This window comes from Pectinophora gossypiella, chromosome 18, assembly GCF_024362695.1.
Source record: "Pectinophora gossypiella chromosome 18, ilPecGoss1.1, whole genome shotgun sequence".
In the NCBI taxonomy this organism is placed as follows: domain Eukaryota; kingdom Metazoa; phylum Arthropoda; class Insecta; order Lepidoptera; family Gelechiidae; genus Pectinophora; species Pectinophora gossypiella.
This window is the reverse complement of record NC_065421.1, coordinates 4,831,614-4,850,027: the sequence shown is the minus strand read 5'-3', so window position 1 is coordinate 4,850,027 and position 18,414 is coordinate 4,831,614. Positions and strand designations below refer to the sequence as shown.

At 37.3% G+C, this 18,414-nt stretch overlaps 4 protein-coding genes across 4 annotated transcripts; 2 read left to right on the top strand and 2 right to left on the bottom strand.

Annotated features, from left to right (window-relative positions):
• Nucleotides 1-66: 66 nt before the first annotated feature.
• Nucleotides 67-9,406, bottom strand: LOC126375157 (rho GTPase-activating protein gacU-like). The gene is made up of 8 exons (XM_050022016.1): nucleotides 9,233-9,406; nucleotides 8,966-9,148; nucleotides 8,654-8,884; nucleotides 7,720-7,860; nucleotides 2,467-2,587; nucleotides 1,924-2,068; nucleotides 1,789-1,845; nucleotides 67-1,668 (listed from the first exon to the last, which is right to left on the bottom strand). The coding sequence occupies exons 1-8, from the start codon at nucleotides 9,344-9,346 to the stop codon at nucleotides 120-122; spliced, it is 2,541 nt and encodes an 846-aa protein (XP_049877973.1). The 5' UTR covers nucleotides 9,347-9,406; the 3' UTR covers nucleotides 67-119.
• A 1,721-nt stretch (nucleotides 9,407-11,127) lies between these two features.
• Nucleotides 11,128-14,128, top strand: LOC126375166 (RAB6A-GEF complex partner protein 2). Its single transcript, XM_050022032.1, has 6 exons — nucleotides 11,128-11,405; nucleotides 11,479-11,684; nucleotides 11,826-12,106; nucleotides 12,379-12,531; nucleotides 13,181-13,367; nucleotides 13,785-14,128. The coding sequence occupies exons 1-6, from the start codon at nucleotides 11,284-11,286 to the stop codon at nucleotides 13,991-13,993; spliced, it is 1,158 nt and encodes a 385-aa protein (XP_049877989.1). The 5' UTR covers nucleotides 11,128-11,283; the 3' UTR covers nucleotides 13,994-14,128.
• LOC126375173 (RRP15-like protein) lies at nucleotides 14,084-15,555 on the bottom strand. The gene is made up of 4 exons (XM_050022041.1): nucleotides 15,452-15,555; nucleotides 14,966-15,339; nucleotides 14,402-14,718; nucleotides 14,084-14,199 (listed from the first exon to the last, which is right to left on the bottom strand). Exons 1-4 carry the CDS (start codon nucleotides 15,492-15,494, stop codon nucleotides 14,139-14,141), a joined length of 795 nt encoding a protein of 264 aa, XP_049877998.1. The 5' UTR covers nucleotides 15,495-15,555; the 3' UTR covers nucleotides 14,084-14,138.
• A 581-nt stretch (nucleotides 15,556-16,136) lies between these two features.
• LOC126375054 (uncharacterized) lies at nucleotides 16,137-18,410 on the top strand. Its single transcript, XM_050021897.1, has 7 exons — nucleotides 16,137-16,737; nucleotides 16,826-16,902; nucleotides 17,009-17,136; nucleotides 17,290-17,400; nucleotides 17,497-17,598; nucleotides 17,783-17,872; nucleotides 18,223-18,410. The coding sequence occupies exons 1-7, from the start codon at nucleotides 16,558-16,560 to the stop codon at nucleotides 18,408-18,410; spliced, it is 876 nt and encodes a 291-aa protein (XP_049877854.1). The 5' UTR covers nucleotides 16,137-16,557.
• Nucleotides 18,411-18,414: the final 4 nt, after the last annotated feature.

Below are 18,414 nucleotides of genomic sequence, written 5' to 3'. Positions count from 1 at the left end.
CCACTGATTCGTTTAATCACATTCACACTATACTGATTGAGCGATTGTTACTATTTCTAATGTGTGTCCTGAATAAAATTAAATATTCAATCAATTTATTTAATTTTATTCTTTGCCAATTAATTTGCCTGATTATAACGTTGTAACTTCTGTCTCGGAGACCGCCTTCTCGGCGACACATGGACAGCTTTCAAAGGAGTGTTTACTTTCCGTACGTCGTTAGCCGGCGCTAAGGTACGTAGATTCCTTTGGGTGCACAGAGGCTTTTTCAAGGCAGGTGTTTGAGGGGTTCTAGACGATAACATACTCTGTGGAGACACAACCTTTTTTAGAGGTGGCGTATTTTTCTTACTACTCCGCCAACTTTCGAGGTCATCCTTTGTTACGTGACGATAAGGCCTCAAAGGCACACTCGAGGAAGCATCCAAGTTTCGATTGACTCGAACTGGGATTCTGGGCGCTACCTCCTCTTGTACTTTAGGTTTAACGAGAGCAACGTTTTTATTAGTCTTTATCTGATTTTGGATATTCATTCTTGGTCGTCTTGCGAAACCGGTATGTGCTGCTTTTTCAGTATGTTCAGAAGATTTATCTGAACTGGATTCGAAGAGCTTGGCTTTAGCGAGAACTGCGCCCGCGTTTTGCCGTCGCAGCTTGTTGACGGACGGCCGGCCGGTCTGGCTGGAGTTCTCCACTTCACCAGTCTTATCCATAAAGAATGCAGCAGCACTTCGCCATTTCGGCTGCGACTGCGACGGACTCTTCGCATTCTTGTAATTTTGGTACGTTCGCTGATCTGATTTACTACTGGAGTTCAATGTATTGTTCATAGAATTTTCTGATGCCGACCCTTCCCAGCTGTTGTTATTGTTCATAATATTTAAAGATCTCCTCTGCGGTTTATTAATCGTTTTGTTGAGGTTGTAATCTGGTGCGAGACTAACTCTGCGCCGCAGATGATACTTTATACTAGTATCTGAGACATTGTTGACGGAATTATCTGATGAGTTATCCCAATCGGGGTTTTGTATTTTCGCCACCACTAATTCTGGCTTCGAAGAATTCTTTCTATCTCGACGAGTCAATCCCAAATAAGGATAAAATCTATCCGCATTATGACTAGCTTGTGTTTGTGTTGGCACATTCCATGACTTGTGTCTGACTATTTTGGTCAAGTTTTCTTTGGATCTGCGTCTTATTGAACCGATTTTACGAGCACTTGGTGACCGGATTATTTTTGCCTGTGTTTCTGGACGTATCTTCAATTCTTTGCTTAGTCGTCTTGCTAAATGATCTGAATTGGGACAATTTAACATTGCCACATCCTCCAATGTTTGTTCATACACATTTTGTACATGCTGTAATGGTACAACTCTTGGTACAACTTCAGTGAATTCTCTAGACAATCTGGTTTCTATAGCTGATACTCTACTTTTAATTTCTTCATATTCCTGCTTGGATATTCTGACGTAGTCTTTGTCTGATTGCTTCATGTCGGGGGAGAGGTCTATCGTGTCGTGGTTGCTGAACAAATGTTCGGAGGACGTGAGCAAGTCCTCACTACTCGCGCTGGTCTCGGAGTTTTTGTGAGATTTAAACTCTGAATTGATTATTGGCGTACTCCTTGCTTCCATCAAGCTCAGTCGTAACCGTTTCCGCTCCAGACCCCTGAAATAATATGAAGTGTTAATCATGCCATAATGGCCTAAACTTTGAAGGTGATTTGTCAATATCACAAGTGATTTCGGGCCTTCGAACTCAGGAGATACGAACTATTAAAATACTTACACTTTCATTGGAGTGAATGACAAGTCCTTCTGAGGTAAACTGTTAGTAATTTCTTTCCTGAAACACAATAGCAAAGAAGTATTAAAGCTCTTTGCAATCAATTTTAGTACATTATAAGTCTGGAACAATGCTTACTTCGTTTTCGCAGAAAGACCGTCGTAACTGTCGAATTTCCTTTTCGAGGCTGACTTGCTCAGAACCGGAGTTGTTCCATTTTCGCGGACTGTAGCCGGCGTGTTGACGTTTCCAGAAACCATTTTGCGTAAGCCACTCAGCATACCTTGGAAATATAAACAATATTTAAAAGAGTGTCAAATGTATTGAGAGTTGGAGAAAACTATATACAAGCAATACCTGCCTGTTCAGAAAGTGTAAAGCTTACATAACACAGGTAAAATATAATGAATTATATTTTCTTTGCACAGGGCTCGGATTGTGCAGCATTGTACCTATCTATATTTGATGTTGCACCTTTTTTTTCTTATTTTGTGACCACTTGCAATCGGTCCGAAGACCATAAGCAGGTCTGTTCCTTCATTTCATCAGTCAGATGTTGCACCTAACACTTATTAAACAACAAGGTTTTTAAGTTTTTACTAAGAACATAAATTAACATAATTATCACACAAACGTAGGTGAACTGTGGACAGAAATCCATGAATTCAATGAAGTACGTACGATTGAAAGAACCACTTCGTCGCTTCTTCCGTCTTGCGAGATAGACATCGGAATCGTCGTCCAGTTGGCTCATTAGTTCTTCAGTCAGCAGCCCTATGCGTTTCGAGTTTTCGATGAATATCTATAAACAATTATTAGTAAATAAATAATGGCTATTGTTTTCAAATGAGCCACCCGCACTGGAGCAGCGTGGTGGAGTATGCTCCATACCCCCTCTGGTTGATTGAGGGGAGGCCTGTGCCCAGCAGTGGGACGTATATAGGCAGTTTATGTATGTATGTTTTCAAATATTTTCTACACAAGTATCTAGGACAAAATAACATTTAGTTTTTTGAAGATCAAAGATATAAATATCTCGAAAAGACTAAGGTTGAAAAGCACAAATTGTGCATTCATTAGTTCCTTTTTCTGTTGTGTCACTCTCAATGTCACAAAGTTCATTCAACTTAAGGTGAATCTCTCAACAACTACATAAAATATTCTAATAAATTATTTTTTTTTTTTTTTTTTTCTCTTTTATGTATCCTGCTCAACACAGCAATCTGTCATCATGGACATTTAGCTGCTTCTTTGTTTGGTTTCTCCTGTATTTGGTCTTTGTAGCGGTGAGAAATGATCCACTGATCGGTCTCACTTTTCAGCAGGAAATCTGTTTATTAAAGATGAAACGCTGTTTCTCTTAAGTCTTGAGTAAACAATACTTCCGGACCCCGATAAGTCAGCAGCCAGAGAGTTGACATGACAAGTTAGTTTTTTCTGGTAGTTTTGGCTACGGGTAGCGATTTCTTGCTTCACAGTTTGTAGCTTCAAATCTTGCAGGATGTATTTATTGTGGATGCATTTAGGGATGTCAAACATGGTTCTCATAGCTTTAGTCTGGAACCTTTCCAAGATATCAATATTACTGTTGCTTGCTGTTCCCCAGAGTTCAATTCCATATGTCCAAACCGGTTTCAATATGGTTTTGTATATTAGCAATTTGCTTTCGTTAGTTAACTGTGACTTTTTACCGATCAGCCAGTACATGCTTCTCAGCTTTGTGTCCAGGGTTTTTCTTTTACTCCAGATATGTTTTTGCCAAGTTAGCCTTCTGTCCAGGTGCATGCCAAGGTATTTTGCAGTATCTTCGTGTGGAATTTGTTCACCGTTTAGAGTAATTGGGGGACAGTTTCCTTTCCTTAGAGTGAAGGTGACATGTGCAGATTTGTTTTGGTTCGCTTTTATTCTCCAAATCTTTAACCACTTCTCAATATCATATACGTGCTTCTGCAGATTTGCTGAAGCAATCTCTGGGTTGGTGTGCACTGACAATATTGCAGTGTCGTCAGCATATGTAGCAATGAAAGTTTTGTCATCTGTTGGTATGTCAGCTGTGAAGATGAGGTATAGCACTGGCCCCAAAATACTCCCCTGAGGGACACCTGACTTGATTTCGTGCAAATCTGACGTGATGTTGTTAAATTTCACTTCAAAACAGCGTTGGTCCAAGTAGCTTTTCAGTAAGAAGAAGAAAGAGTGAGGTAGATACTTTTTTATCTTAAACAGGAGTCCGTTATGCCATACCCTATCGAAGGCCTGGCTGACGTCGAGGAATACCGCCGAGCAGTATTTCTTGTTTTCCAGTGTTTGGCTAATAGTATCTGTCAACCGATGTACCTGCTCAATGGTGCCATGCTGCTGCCTGAATCCAAATTGATGCCCAGGAAGGATGGTGTCTAGGTGAGGACGAATTCTGTTGAGGATAATTTTTTCAAGCAGCTTGCCAACCAAAGGCAAGAGGCTAATTGGTCTGTAGGACGAGGCTTCTTCTAAAGGTTTACCAGGTTTAAGTATCATTACAACTTGAGCAAGTTTCCACTGAAGTGGGAAGTGGGAGAGTCTTAGGCAGGCATTGAAAAGCATCACTAAGAACATTATACCCTTGTATGGAAGGTTGTTTAGCAATACGGAATCCAATAGGTCATATCCTGGTGCTTTCTTTGGTGGCAGAGCTTTGATCTCTCGAATAATTTCCGTAGGACTTACAGCTTTTAGGGGTAAGCATAACTGATTCGGGGATTGCAAGTAGTCTGTTATTTCATCTTCCCTATCGCTTTCAGTGCAAGGTAACGGAGTAAAAACTTTTTCTAGGTTTTCAGCAAATTCAGTTGCTTTTTCTATCTCAGATCTAGCCCAGCTTCTGTCTTGTCTTCGCAATGGCGGGATATGAACTTTTGGTCTCTTAAGGCATTTGGTCGCGCGCCATAATGAGTAATTAGTATCCTTATGCGGGGTGAGGTAAGACAAGTGTCTTTGTAGGCAAAGGTTCTCATATTCCTTGATCATCTCCTTAAGTTCTTTTGTAGCTCTGTTAAGCCTTGTTTTGTCCATAGGGTATCTTGTTCTATGCCACTCCTTCCTTTTTTGCCGCCGATCGTTAACTTTTGTCATAATGTGCTTTGGAAATTCAGTTTGTTTTGTTTTTGCTTTTCTATTTTTATGTGCAGAAGCGGTGGCTGCCAAGTGTATTGTGCTGTTAAACATTTCGATAATGGTTTCAATGTCTTCACCTGTTTTCAATTTGATGTTTAAGTTTATATTACCCGATACTATTTCTCTATACAGGTCCCAATTAGTGTTTTTACTATGGATATAATGGGGTGACTCCAAAGGAACAGCTTGCTTGTACACATTTAAAATGACTGGAGTGTGGTCCGATGATAGATCCTCACAATTTTCAATCTTTAAGTAATTGTGGTTAAAGTTCTTCGTTATGTAGAAATCAAGCAAATCTGGTATCTTATTGCGATCCGTAGGCCAGTGTGTTGGTTCTCCATTGGAGATGCATTCCAGATTTTGGTCTACCATGGCTTTACGTAGTTGTCTGCCCCTTGGGTTAATTAATCTTGATCCCCAATATGTATGTTTGGAGTTCCAGTCTCCCCCGCAGATAAACACTGAACCTAGTTGATTAAAGAACATTTTGAATTCATTGGCGCCAATTTTGTGCCGGGGTGGGCAATAGATTGCAGTGAAAGTAGTGTCAGTGTTGTGGTGTTGTATTTTAATTGATGTTGCTTGTATTTCTTCCCTTTTGTAAGGCTCAAGCGGGTAGTGTTTGATATTATTTTTAACAATTACAGCAGTTCCGCCATGGGAGTTTCCGGAAGGGTGGTCTGTCCTATATATTGCGTAATTGTCAAATTTTACGTGTGATCGATGGGTAAGTCTTGTTTCCGATATAAGTGCAACATCGATTTTTTCTATATTCATAAACAGTTCAAATTCTTGCCGTTTGTCGGTTAGCCCATTGGCGTTCCAGGTGACGATGCGGATATTTAGTCCTTCGGTGAGGCCAGGCGGGTGATAAGTTTGATCATCTGATTCATCATGCTGTCCATCATGTCTTTCATGATTGTTTGAAATCTACTGAACATTGTGTCTAATATACTTGTGATATCATGCTGACCTATCTCCAACGTGGGAACGTTTGGTTGTGTTCCAGGCTTGTCGCTTTTGTTTTTCAGTACCTGTGCATAGCTGATTCGTGGAAGAGGCTTCTGTTTAAAGCTTTCGTTAGTGTTGGGTCTCAGGTGCGTGGTCGCTTCTGTATGATTGACTCGTTCAGGGGCAGGTTTAATTTTTAGTATCTTCTCTTTGTACTGCTTATATTTGTTGCAACCCTTGTAACTTGCTGGGTGTTTGCCTTGGCAGTTAGCGCAGGTAGCTTCTGTTTCCGGCGGTTTGGCACACGTTGTTGTTGGATGGTCGTTTCCGCATTTAACGCATCTAAAAGGTCTAAAGCATTGATTTTTTGAGTGCCCAAATCTTTGACATCTCTTACACTGCAATACCTCTTTTTTCTTGTAGGGTGCTTCGATCGTTACTTTGACATGGTTGATGTACTTTATGTTGAATATATCTTTGTTATTGGCTCGCGGCTCTAAGTCTATGTAGTAGAGGGGAAGTTTTTCTTTTGTTGTTCGATGCAAAACGTTAACTATTTGACGTACTTCATGTCCATTTGTTTGAAGGTCTTCTTTGATCATTGTAGTATTTTCAGAGGCGTGCAGGCCTCTAATCACTACTCTGTAGGCCCTTTCGCTCTTCAATTTGTAGGTGTAGTGGTTGATGTTATTTTCCATGAGATTATCTCTTATTGTTTTGTAAGTATCGACGTCTGCTGGCATTATCTTTATAATGTGTCCGGATTTCAGTGTAGTCATGGAGTACTTGTTCATTTCAATAATTTTGTTTAACAAATCTCTAAGGGGTGTTATATCCACAATACCAGTTACAAAAATCGGTTCAGGCTTCGGTACGTATTCTTTCTGTTCATTTGCAATTACAGGATCTTCGTCGCTGAGGATGTCAAATGTGTTTTGTACAGGAACTGTGTAATTGATACGTTTCGTGGATGTTTGTTTATTTTGACCTTCAGTTGGGCTATCATGCCTTTTGCGTTTATTATTAGGTACCTTATCTTGCTGCCATTGGTGATTTGAGAGTGCTACTTTCTGTTTTCCGGAAGAGTCCCTTTGACTTGTCAGGGAGATTCCTAAATTGTTGGTCTGCATGTGGCTTGGTTGGGTATCTTCTGGAACTGATATTTCACAAGATGGCGGTTCGATGTTATTTTTATTTTCACTAAGTGAAGCTGATCGCTGTCTGGTAAATAGTCCCGGATGGAACACTTGTTGGGTGAGCGTTTTCGGGTTACGGTTTGTTTCCATTTGTCTGGCTGTTACAATTTTGGTAGTATTTATAATTTAAGTTATGGCAACACTTTTCCAGATGTCACATGTCATCTTGACTTCGTTAAAATGTGATAACAAATGAGGGTAATTAAAAATTTGTGTGACGCGAGGCGAAATTAGCGTATTTGATTTCACTGTTTTGTAATCACTTTTCCATGTTTATATGGGCAAATAACAATATCACAGCTTAATCAGATGTTATAGTCCACTATTATGATGGTTTTAGTTAGTTTATCACTGTTTTTCACTTGGAATCACAAATAACTTGCAGCAACAGATTTGTGCGTAATGACGTTTGACAGCCGAAAAAAAGTAATAAATTATGCTAAACAATTTTAGTAATTACTGAATGCATTGATGTATAACATGTTACTATAGGACTATAGGAAATTCACAAAAAGAAAATTGAAAACAAAATCAATTTAATTTACTCTTTGTTACTATAGTCACTTGTGACAAAGCCAGAGTTCATTCAACTTCCAAATGCCAACCACTAAACACATCAACTTTATATTACCTTAACAAGTGCAACATGGTGCTCCAGTCGCTGTGCTGATGAGGCTGCTGGTAGCGGCATGATGCTGGGAGCCATCACTATTGCAAGATTGGAAGCATCCATCAGGTTGTCTTTGTGTCTTGATGCTATGAAGTTGAGCAACTAAAAGAATATCAAATAAAGAGGATGTTTGTATAACTATGCTTTAAATACATTACACTTAATTATTTTATTACCACAAAATATAAATACCAGGATAATTTTAGGAAAACCTCCATACTTAAGTGGAGAAAGGTTATAGTTATGTTAGAAATAACTATATGTATGTGTCTGTATACTATATTTATTTATTTACAGTATATTTTAGTTATGTTGGTAACATTATAATGTTTATTGCACCATCCCATGCTCCAATGCATAAACTTCTTTCACCCTAAGGTTGTCTGGCAGAAATTGCTGTTTAGCAATAAGGCCGCCTATTGTGCTTATTTTTATTTGTATATATATGTCCTGTGTACCTGTATGTTTTGTGCAATAAAGAATTTTTGAAGGAAGATTTATATTACAGGTTTATTGTGGGTTACCCCACCAGACTGTAATTACCTCTTCAGTTGCAAATGGCTGCCAAAATAAACAAATTATGTCAAAATAAAATATTAAAATAAAAAATATGCAACTAGTTTACCCTTTTTTATCTGTATGCTGAGTCACTATTTTGACCTGTTTTTAATTATTTTAGTGTTATTCATCTCATTAAAATGTTTACCAACAAAAAAATGATAAGAGGTTCACTGGGTTAGCATTATTGAACTTAATTAAATGAATTATTTAACAGATAACAAATAAATAGGTACCTATAAAATTTACAATCAAATATGTGTAACAGGAAAACAAATAATAATTAACTCTACCCAGACACAGGAAGGAAACTGATAAGTATTCCAAAAATACCTACCTCCATGATATAATGTAAGAGATGAACATGCAATACTGGTAGAAGGAGTAATGTATGCAATATTGGCTTCAAAGCATCACTTCCAGCAGTCAGTCTACAGCGTAGCAGCAAATCCTGGACTTCTGCACTGATGAGAGGTTCTGGGAGGTTCCGAAGGTATAGTTTGAGAACGCTAGCGACGTCTATAGGGTGGTGTCCGTCCGAGACACACCCTCCTGCATCCAGCAACCTCTGAAAAATTATTCCTTACTTCAATAACAAAGTCTATCTAAAAACTACTAACATTATTACATTTCATAGGATCGTAATTACCTTAATATCTTTCTGTCGGCTTTGAGAACCAGCCTTTCGAAAAAGACCTTCCATATTAGCGTTTGCACGAAGAACTGAAGACATTTCACTAACCACCATAGGGACACTCAAAGTACTACCACAACAAATAACACTGCAAGATGGAACTTTCGCCAATGGCGCTCCAAAGACGGTCTTGTGATCCTAAACGATATAAAAATGTTAGTTTCTTTGATAAAATAAAATTAAAATCAGATTTTGTGAAGTTGTTATGCCGCGAATACTTACTTTCACATTTTTCATTATAATCTTCTTCAGGCGATGTTTTAACCCAGCCTTTTTTAGTTCCCCAACTATTATGGATTGCAGTTTTCCATGATTTATTCCGTCTGATATTAACATTTTGTTTGTTATTACTAATTCATTTACGAAATCTGAATATTTTCTGTAATCTCGACACTCCTTTTCAAACCACAATTCGTTAATTAAAGTTTCGTTACATGCATGCATATGCATTGAATCACAATTTTATATTTATTTATTTAACCCTGTATTAAACATTTTTTATAAACTTTATTAGTTTAATGGCAAAATTAGGATTACTGACTTGTTAATTAATTTTAAGTTATAACTGAATTAACCTAATTTTAAGAAAAAATCGTATCTTCCACATTTTCAGTATCGTCAAACGGACCGTAAATGTTACGTTTAGAAATCTGTTTCCTGAAAATTTTGACAGATAATTACTAAACGAAAACGCATTTGCCAAAAATCGTACCGTAAAACGGGGTAAATAGGAATGGCGGGGTAAATTGGAATAAAACTCTGCTTTTTCTAAACCGCTCTGTTACTGTCATACTATTTTTGATAGGTCAATACTTTTTGTATTTTTGAACGAACCTACATTTTTTGCTATTGGCTACACTGTGAATTTAATCGAAATAATCAGGATTCACCTAAAAAAACCGTTTCAAAGTGAGGTCTTCCTAGCCCCGTAAAAATTGTACTTTTTAACTTCAGGTTTTTGCTATGTTTTATTTAAAAAAGGGTTGAAATAGACTTGTTATTATTTATAATAGTGGATTGTGGTTTAAAAAAACGTAAAACTAAGTAAATAATTGCTAAATTTCACTGATAATCTTAGTTTTTAGTCAGGCACTCGTTTTTAGATTTTTTTAGGAATAATTGGAACGCAACGGGGGGAAATAGGCACATGTACAGGTATAATTGGAACGAAGTAGGGGTTACTTGGTTTGACTAAGGGGTAAATTGGAATCTCTAAATAGGGTTGTCAAAAATCGAATCCACCTAATTCGTGAGTAAAATGTAGGTAATCTATGTTATATATGATGTAATATACACGTTTATACCTATAGGTAAACAGTTATAAATATCATGTTGCAGTCGTAAACAAGAAAACCTCTTATACCTTTTTTTTACATTTTCTTATTTTCTTTTTATTATTTTTTGAACACAATTGCTCATAATTGATCCATAATAATACCGATTTTGGTGTAGTATTTTTAAAATTTAATTTCTCGAAAAAGCATGTGTCCCATTACGCACTAGTGCGGTAATGACATTCAAAAAGAGAATAATTCCTACTCCGAGTAAAAAAGTTAATACAACTCATTTAAAGAATAGATTTGAAATTGGCGTCCGATCGCATGTTGTTTCGCTCACACACTGTAGATAGCTAAATAGTGTGAACGAGAAACCATGCGCGCAGACGACATTTTTAAATCTATTCTATAAATGCGCAAGTTATGCGTAAAAAAGTTATTAAAGAGGAAGAATTTGGTTGTCAAGGTTGACACCTTGACCCTATCGAACGGCGACATCCATTGGGTATTGGCTATAATATATTGAGATACAGTGCAGACAAAGTCGCGAGACGCCGCTAGTAAGAACTAAAACTAATTGTTTCAACCCTATTGAAAATTCCAATTAACCTCTCTGTAGGACCTATTAACCCCGTGTGGGGTAAATTGGAATCCAAGCGACTTTTTATTGATTTTCTTAAAATATGACGTTAGTTTGGGAATTTAAAGCTATTTATCATCAAGAAGAGCTTATGACACATCTTTAAGATAAAGAGTTGCATAGCCTATGACTTACGGAAGTAGGTCAAAATTCCAATTGAAAGTGAAGTTTGGACCAATTTACCCCGTTTTACGGTATACGAATCAGCTGTAAAATTATTTCGTATATCCAGTTTTTGTAAGAATATCCTTCGTTACATGAGTAACTAATTAAGTTAATTGCTTTATTGTTCAATTTGATCAGCGGCCATTTAATTTAGAAGTCGTATAAAGTCAGCTTATTGAAGGCGATAGAACATGATTGAACTATCAGCGAAACTGACCACTGGCACTGTATATTTAGCTGGTGAGGCTTTAGAATGCTGTATTTCATTCTGTCACACCACCCAGCCAGAACATAGGAACTCTCAAAGTCACAGGTAATTAAATATGAACTATGTCTAACTATATATAACTTACAAATACATTCATATAAATACATAATGTTTTTAGTGATATACTGGAAAACTTAGCATGGGCGTCAGCACAAATCCACTGCTTCTATTCGACATCCGGGAGTTCAGGAGAAAAGACACCAACTATAGAGAAGACAACTTCTTTGGAAGTTACTTCATGTGATATTGGAGATGTTGTATTTCATACCAAACCCAAAATATTGTTTTGTGATTTGACTATACCACTTGGAGATACTAAAACTTGTAAGTATTTTAATTTTTCACTATTATACATGATACTAATGTGTGTAATGTTTTATTTTCCTTTATCAGTATTACCTCTTTAAAGCTGAAAATAGAAGATAATTCATTATAAAATATATTTTTTTCTAAAATAATTTACAGTTTGGTACAGAGAATCACTGCCTATCGAAGCCCCACCATCCTACAGAGGTACATCAGTGAAGTACTCATATAAAGTAACTATAGCCACTCAGAAAGTTGGGTCTCACATCAAAATGGCACGGATACCATTCAGAGTATTACCAATCAGCCCCATAATGAACATGCAAGACCTTGCCGCATTATGTGGGAATGAAACCACAGAGGAACTGCAGCCAACCAATCCGTTTTCTGAGGAACGGAAAGTTGAAACGCCCTTGACCATGGCTTTACAAGTATTACAGGTGGGCTTCTTAAGTGATATGTTTCATTTGCTATTAGATAACTTATGCTGTAAGTTTTGTACCTATTTCAGTTACATCCTCCTGAGATCACGAATTTCAGACACAATAGAAAGAACATTCGGTCTTGTGACTTTAAGCTAAATCACCTTTAAAAAATGAAATTTTATATATTTTTTACTCTTAATTCTGCTCTCAAGAACTGTCTCCTTTGTATTTTTTTTATTATAATTTTTAATGAGGTTTTTGTATTTAGAAGTATTTTTTAATTACAGAATCTCACAGCCAGAAGGAGTCCAAACTCATTCATGATCACAAACACTCGTGGTAAGGTGGGCAGGTTCTGCCTGTTCAAGTCTGCCTACAAGCTGGGAGAAGACATTGTCGGGACCTTCGACTTCTCCGTCGGGAATGTCACTTGTATGCAGGTCAGTTGTTTTACGATTTTTTTATTCTACTTTTTTAACAAGGTTTTGAATACCTTAGGTGATGCCAGCTTTCGCATATCCCTTAGGCAAAGGATTGGTCAACCAGATAATATAAACTAAAAGATTGGTTGAACATTGATCCATTAGTCAGATGTGTTGACAGAACCAGTCTGTTATTAGGACTCTTAGGGCTCAAACTGGATGACAGCGGCAGCGGCGCGGCGGCGATAGCGGCGCGGGGAGCGGCGCGGCGGCCGCTGTTCCGTTCTCGATGCCAGCGGCCAAATCGCGCGGTGTTGCGGCGGTATAGAGTTGTGTCTCAAATGAACGCGATGTCGAAACGGCGACAACGCATTTTCGATTGTAGTTCTTTTGTTTCGTACGATTTGTTATGGGCAAAAGAAGATCTGAATCCTTATAATGAACAAAGGAAACAAAAAGGCGAGTTTCAAACGCAGAGACACCGCTCGACTAGAGCGCACCGCTCGTACCCCGCTCGCCGCGCCGCTGCCATCGAGAACACTTCAATATAAATCTTAGCATTTGAACGCGCCGCTATCGCCGCCGCGCCGCTGCCGCTGTCATCCAGTTTAAGCCCTTAGAGGTTGTATGGTTGATGCTCTAATCTATATGTAATTTGTTATTTCAGGTTTCTGTATCTCTGCAACCAGAAGAAATTGTGAAGTCCAAGTCACCACCAAAGAGTATGAACAAAGAGACTGGCAGCAGAACCATGACAGTGGCCAGGTTCCACGAAGTGACGGTCGGCCTCACACACTCGCAGCTCATCCTACCCATACCACTCCATATCACACCTGCTTTCGAAGTGGATGAAGGTATGTTGATAAAGGGTGTAGTAAACCATTATTATTGTATAACAGGGTTACTACATTCGTACGTACTTAGTCATCAATCAAACAGGTGTATTTCCCACTGAGGAAGACTATGGAATACTGACATACCTCTTTTGCTTCCTCCACATTGATCAATCGTTTTACACACACATCAATCATTTAGTTTGGAAAAGAAATCTACAAGTTTGTGAATGGTAATATGTAATATGGAGGCAATCTACGTATTTTGCTTTATTGAAATTAAAAATATAGGTATAAATCTATATTTATACCTATATTTCTAGCATCTAAAGTTTTTAGTGTTTGTTGCATATATTCAAAATTAATTTGACTCTACTGTAACAAGGTAAAGAGCAAAATTCAAAGTTAAAATATTTACCCTATACTTACATTTTCCAGTAACACTAAAATGGCGGCTCCACTTCGAGTTTGTGACAACAAATGAGAGGTTATTCCCCAGTCCTGAAGACAAAGACTGGACAGCCCCTCTCAACGTTCCCATAGAGACAATGGTGTGGAACCTGCCTGTCAAGATCTACTCTACTTTGCCAAAACAAATCACCCAACATACTGTAGGCAATGACGCTTATTCTATGAACATTAAATAGTCAATTTAAATTTTTAAAACCATTACTACTTATCTGTAAGCATAAATTAAATGTGAATCATTCCCTAAATTTAGTAAATAAAAGATAATGTAACTGAGATATTTACACTTATTTATTAAAATTGTACTTAACAAAGTTATTGCTTTTATTCTTCCACTGATTCTTTGTCCCAATCTTTCATTTTCGCTCCTGTCATAAAATCATCCCTGTAAAAATTAAAAATTCTTCATTTTATTCAGTTCAAGACACTTCAAATTAAAAAATATCTGTTGATTAATTTGTGGCTCTGCTTACATATCCCATTACAAATTACGTATGAGTTCACACATGTATGTAAAGAATACAAAGTATTGGGTTAAGAGGTATTCTATTATTATGTATTGGGTTAAGAAATGGAGACAAACATACCTGAGTGCACTCCATTTAGGTTTATCTTCCTCTTTTTTAAGTTCATTTTTTACCGTCTTTGCTTCATCGACGATCACAGACTTTGTGTTACCCATGAGAGAGTCCAAAAATGTTCGCTTGTCAAATTTCTTGAGAATTTTCTCTTTCTTGGTCTCCGTTAGATTTTCACTGTCTAATTGTTTGTCTAAAGTCTTCTGTTGATTTCGGACCGCATTGAACAGTTGCACCACACCTTTGGTAGCTATTTTATTTAGTAACCTCTCTCTGTCCTTTTCTAATATATTTGGTTTGAGGCGTATTGAGGGTCTATCTAGTTTCTGAAAGTGAAAGAAAAACAATGTGTAAAACAACTTGTAAGATACAAGTGGTGGTGTGTTATGAGAATTAGCCTGCAAATACACATTTTTTTAGATGCAGCATGCAAACATTACACAAGAAAGCATTAAGGTTGTATTTTAATTCTATGCCTTTACTGACATTCAACATGATTCATAACTGCGATGCTAAAATACACTTATTTCAAGTTTTCTGATGTATATTTAACTTATATAGATGAAATCTCACTTTTTTCTTAACAACTGGTTCGTCTGATGCTGGCTCTTCCTTTTTAACATCCGGTTTTTCCTCTTTGCCTTCCCCAATAACCTCAAATTGTGGCTTCTCTTCAGTTTCCTTTTTTACTACCTCTGTATACTTCTTAGCTCTCGACAACACTAGCGTCTTCTTATTCTTCGGTTTAGTAGACCCTAAGACTTTGGCTACTGCGTCTGCCCAGCCCTCATTGGTCATCAATGCGCTACCATCATTTTCATCACTGTCGTGATCTGAAGATGCGCTTTCAATGTCGGCTTCACCGTCATCCGCCACTTGTTCGTTTACTTCCACTTCGTCTTCTGAGACTTCAGAGTCCTCTGTGCTAGAAGACTCCGAGTCTGACACTAGAAAGTAAAAATGTATGTAGATTCGCCAGTGGAAACTCAAGAGCTCAGTGTATGGAAGGCGATTAATACTTTCCACCCACTTCGCATGAGGATAGATAAATGTACTTACTGGAAACTTTCAGAGTCGGTTTCATGTTTTCAGCTATTACCATTACTATGCTTTATAAATAAATTAAATGTAAATATTCACTCCACACGTGTTTAGTGTTTGGTTTTTTTTTTATTTGGTTATTTTGTCCGTAGGACAGGCAAAGGGATCATAGCCCATACAGCCAAGTCATGTGTTATATTTATTTATATATTTTTAGTTATAAAATTCATAGAAGGTTTAAACCAAGTCTGGCGTATTTTTACAAAATTAAGGCCGAAGCCAATTCTTAGTTTGATTTCAGAATTAAGGCCGAAGCCATGTCTTAGTTTGTTTTAAAAATTAAGGCCGAAGCCAAGTCTTATATTATTTTCAAATTAAGGCCGAAGCCAAGTCTTAGTTTGTTTTCAAATTAAGGCCGAAGCCAAGTCTTTAATTGTTTTCAAAATTAAGGCCGAAGCCAAGTCTTATATTGTTTTCAAATTAAGGCCGAAGCCAAGTCTTATATTGTTTTCAAAATTAAGGCCGAAGCCAAGTCTTAGTTTGTTTTCAAAATTAAGGCCGAAACCTTGTCTTATATTGTTTTCCAAATTAAGGCCGAAGCCAAGTCTTAGTTTGTTTTCAAAATTAAGGCCGAAGCCAAGTCACAAAATCATAAGTCAATAACAACTACAAGTAATCAAGAAAGGCGAAGGGTAAAATCCAAGACTAACACCCGTATTCTAAGATGTTTACTCAAAACTGCCTTCACTCGGTCCTCAGCCAAGGCCACCTTAAGGGATTCTCGAAATCTCCTTGAAATCGGTATTCTTAGTTGGCACCTCAACCTTAACGGAGGTTTCCTCCAGTGAGGAAGAGTGGAGGTATGACGTCATTGTTTTCGTATTATTTTGTTGGCAGCATGATAGAATTCTGTTGGCTGTGGTCACGTTTGTAGTTTATGGGAACATTTAAACGTCAAACAAATTGTCAAATCGACTTTGACAGTTGATTTCGCGGTACCGGCTTTGTTTATTTCAAACACAAATTTCAGACTACTTTGCACTGAGCAAGTATCATCCGTCCCAAACTACTTTGTGGAGTGTGAAAGTGTTTATTAGATTTGTAAAAGTGTTTATCAAGTCAAAATGTCGAGCGGATCAACAAGACAAACTTTCACTGAACATGAAAAAGTGTGTCTGCAGGAATTAGTTTTGAAATATAAATTAAATTCTGCTGCAACTATTGGGGCTGGAAATGCAAATGTAAAAAAAATGGCTTGGGTACGACTTACACAAGAATTTAACTCCATTGAGACCAATAGTAAAGTAAGTACCTAAATGTAGCACATAATATTAATTTAATATCATTCCTGATTTTGATTAAACTTACAAACAAACCTTTGATTTCTTTTAGCGAACAGAGGCACAATTAAAAAAATGTTGGGACAATTTAAAAACCAGAAGAAAACAATTTCTAGCACAAGAAAAAAGGTAAAATATCATATACTTTCTTAAAAGTAAATATTTAATTATTTACTATTGTTACAAAACACAGTGCAATGCTGTAAGTAATGTTATTTTCATTTGAATTTGGAAGGGAACGCATGAGGACCGGAGGTGGGTTGTATGCAGCTAGTACCTCTCAAGGCTCCCAGGAGACTATTGATGCTGCTCTTTTGGATGCCACAAATATAGAGCTACAAGGCGTGTTTGATAGTGATAGTGGTGAGTTATCAGGATATACCTACATACCTTATTCCACTTACTAAATAGTTTTTATTGATATCTCTTTTCTATGTTCAGTTGAAAGTTAATAGAATTTCACCGAGTGGCTCTTGCAAGTAAAAATTATAGCAATTGATAACATTTTCATTCCAGATATGGTGTTGGACCACAACATGTTAGCCCCAGTACCCGATCTCCCTGCACCTGCAGCCCCTGCAGCACCCGCTAATACCTCACCTGGCGAAGGACCATCCCAAATACAAAGTATAATAGTTAAGCTATATTTTTTGCCACTTCTAACACATTAAACAACATATTTTTTTTGCAGAATACATATGTTATGTTTTGCCTTTTTTGCAGGAGCTATTCCTGTGGAAGTTGATATTGAAATAATGGATATTCCATATCGTCCATCAGCCGGGTCTCGTCTCTCCGATTATGAACCACCTTCTCTAATTCAAGGTATTTTCTTAGATATTTTCTTAAGTTGATTATCTAGTACATTTAAACAAAACTATAGGCTTGATTATTATTACAAGTAATCTAAACCAGTGTGAAGATTTTAGAGATTTTAAGAAAGAGGTGTGTTTAATGGACACTTATGTAACCTTATTTAAGTAACATATTTGGAATTGTTTATTTGTAGAGCCTGTTCCTGTGGCACAAGTAGAGCTACCTCGTCGACCATCAACTGGATTGAGAGAACATGATTATGGAGCACCTTCCCGAACTCTAGGTATTCTTATTATAGCAATATTGTTGAACAAAATCTGCTTTATAAGTAACTAAAATAATTTCTAATGTATTATTGGTAACATATTCCTAGAAACCCCATGCTGATCTTGCGCGACCCAACTCCGTCCACAAAAGTTTTTAGAGCTTTCTTATCTTTTGTTTACATTCACATCTGTGAATGTGATGGCCATCTGTCAGCACTTGTGGTGACCTTTTTTTATATTAGCCAGTTAAACGTATTCACTTCGGAGTAAAAAGGGTCGGTTAAAAAATATTTTTATTATAAGTAACTGTGTTTCTTAAGCCTGTGAACTTTCGTGCGTTTTAACATATCTTCTTGTTACGTTTCAGCTTCAAAGAATATTCGGGCTCATGTAATTAACCAGGAGTTCACCTTGCGAAAAGATAGATATCAGGTGATAGTGGACAGGGAGGAGGAGCTACACAAATTGAGGATAGCAGAGCGGGAGTGGCTCGTGAAGGCAGCTGAGGAGACATATCATAAAGCTCGCCTTGAAAAGGAAAGTGCGCAGGAGTAGCTGC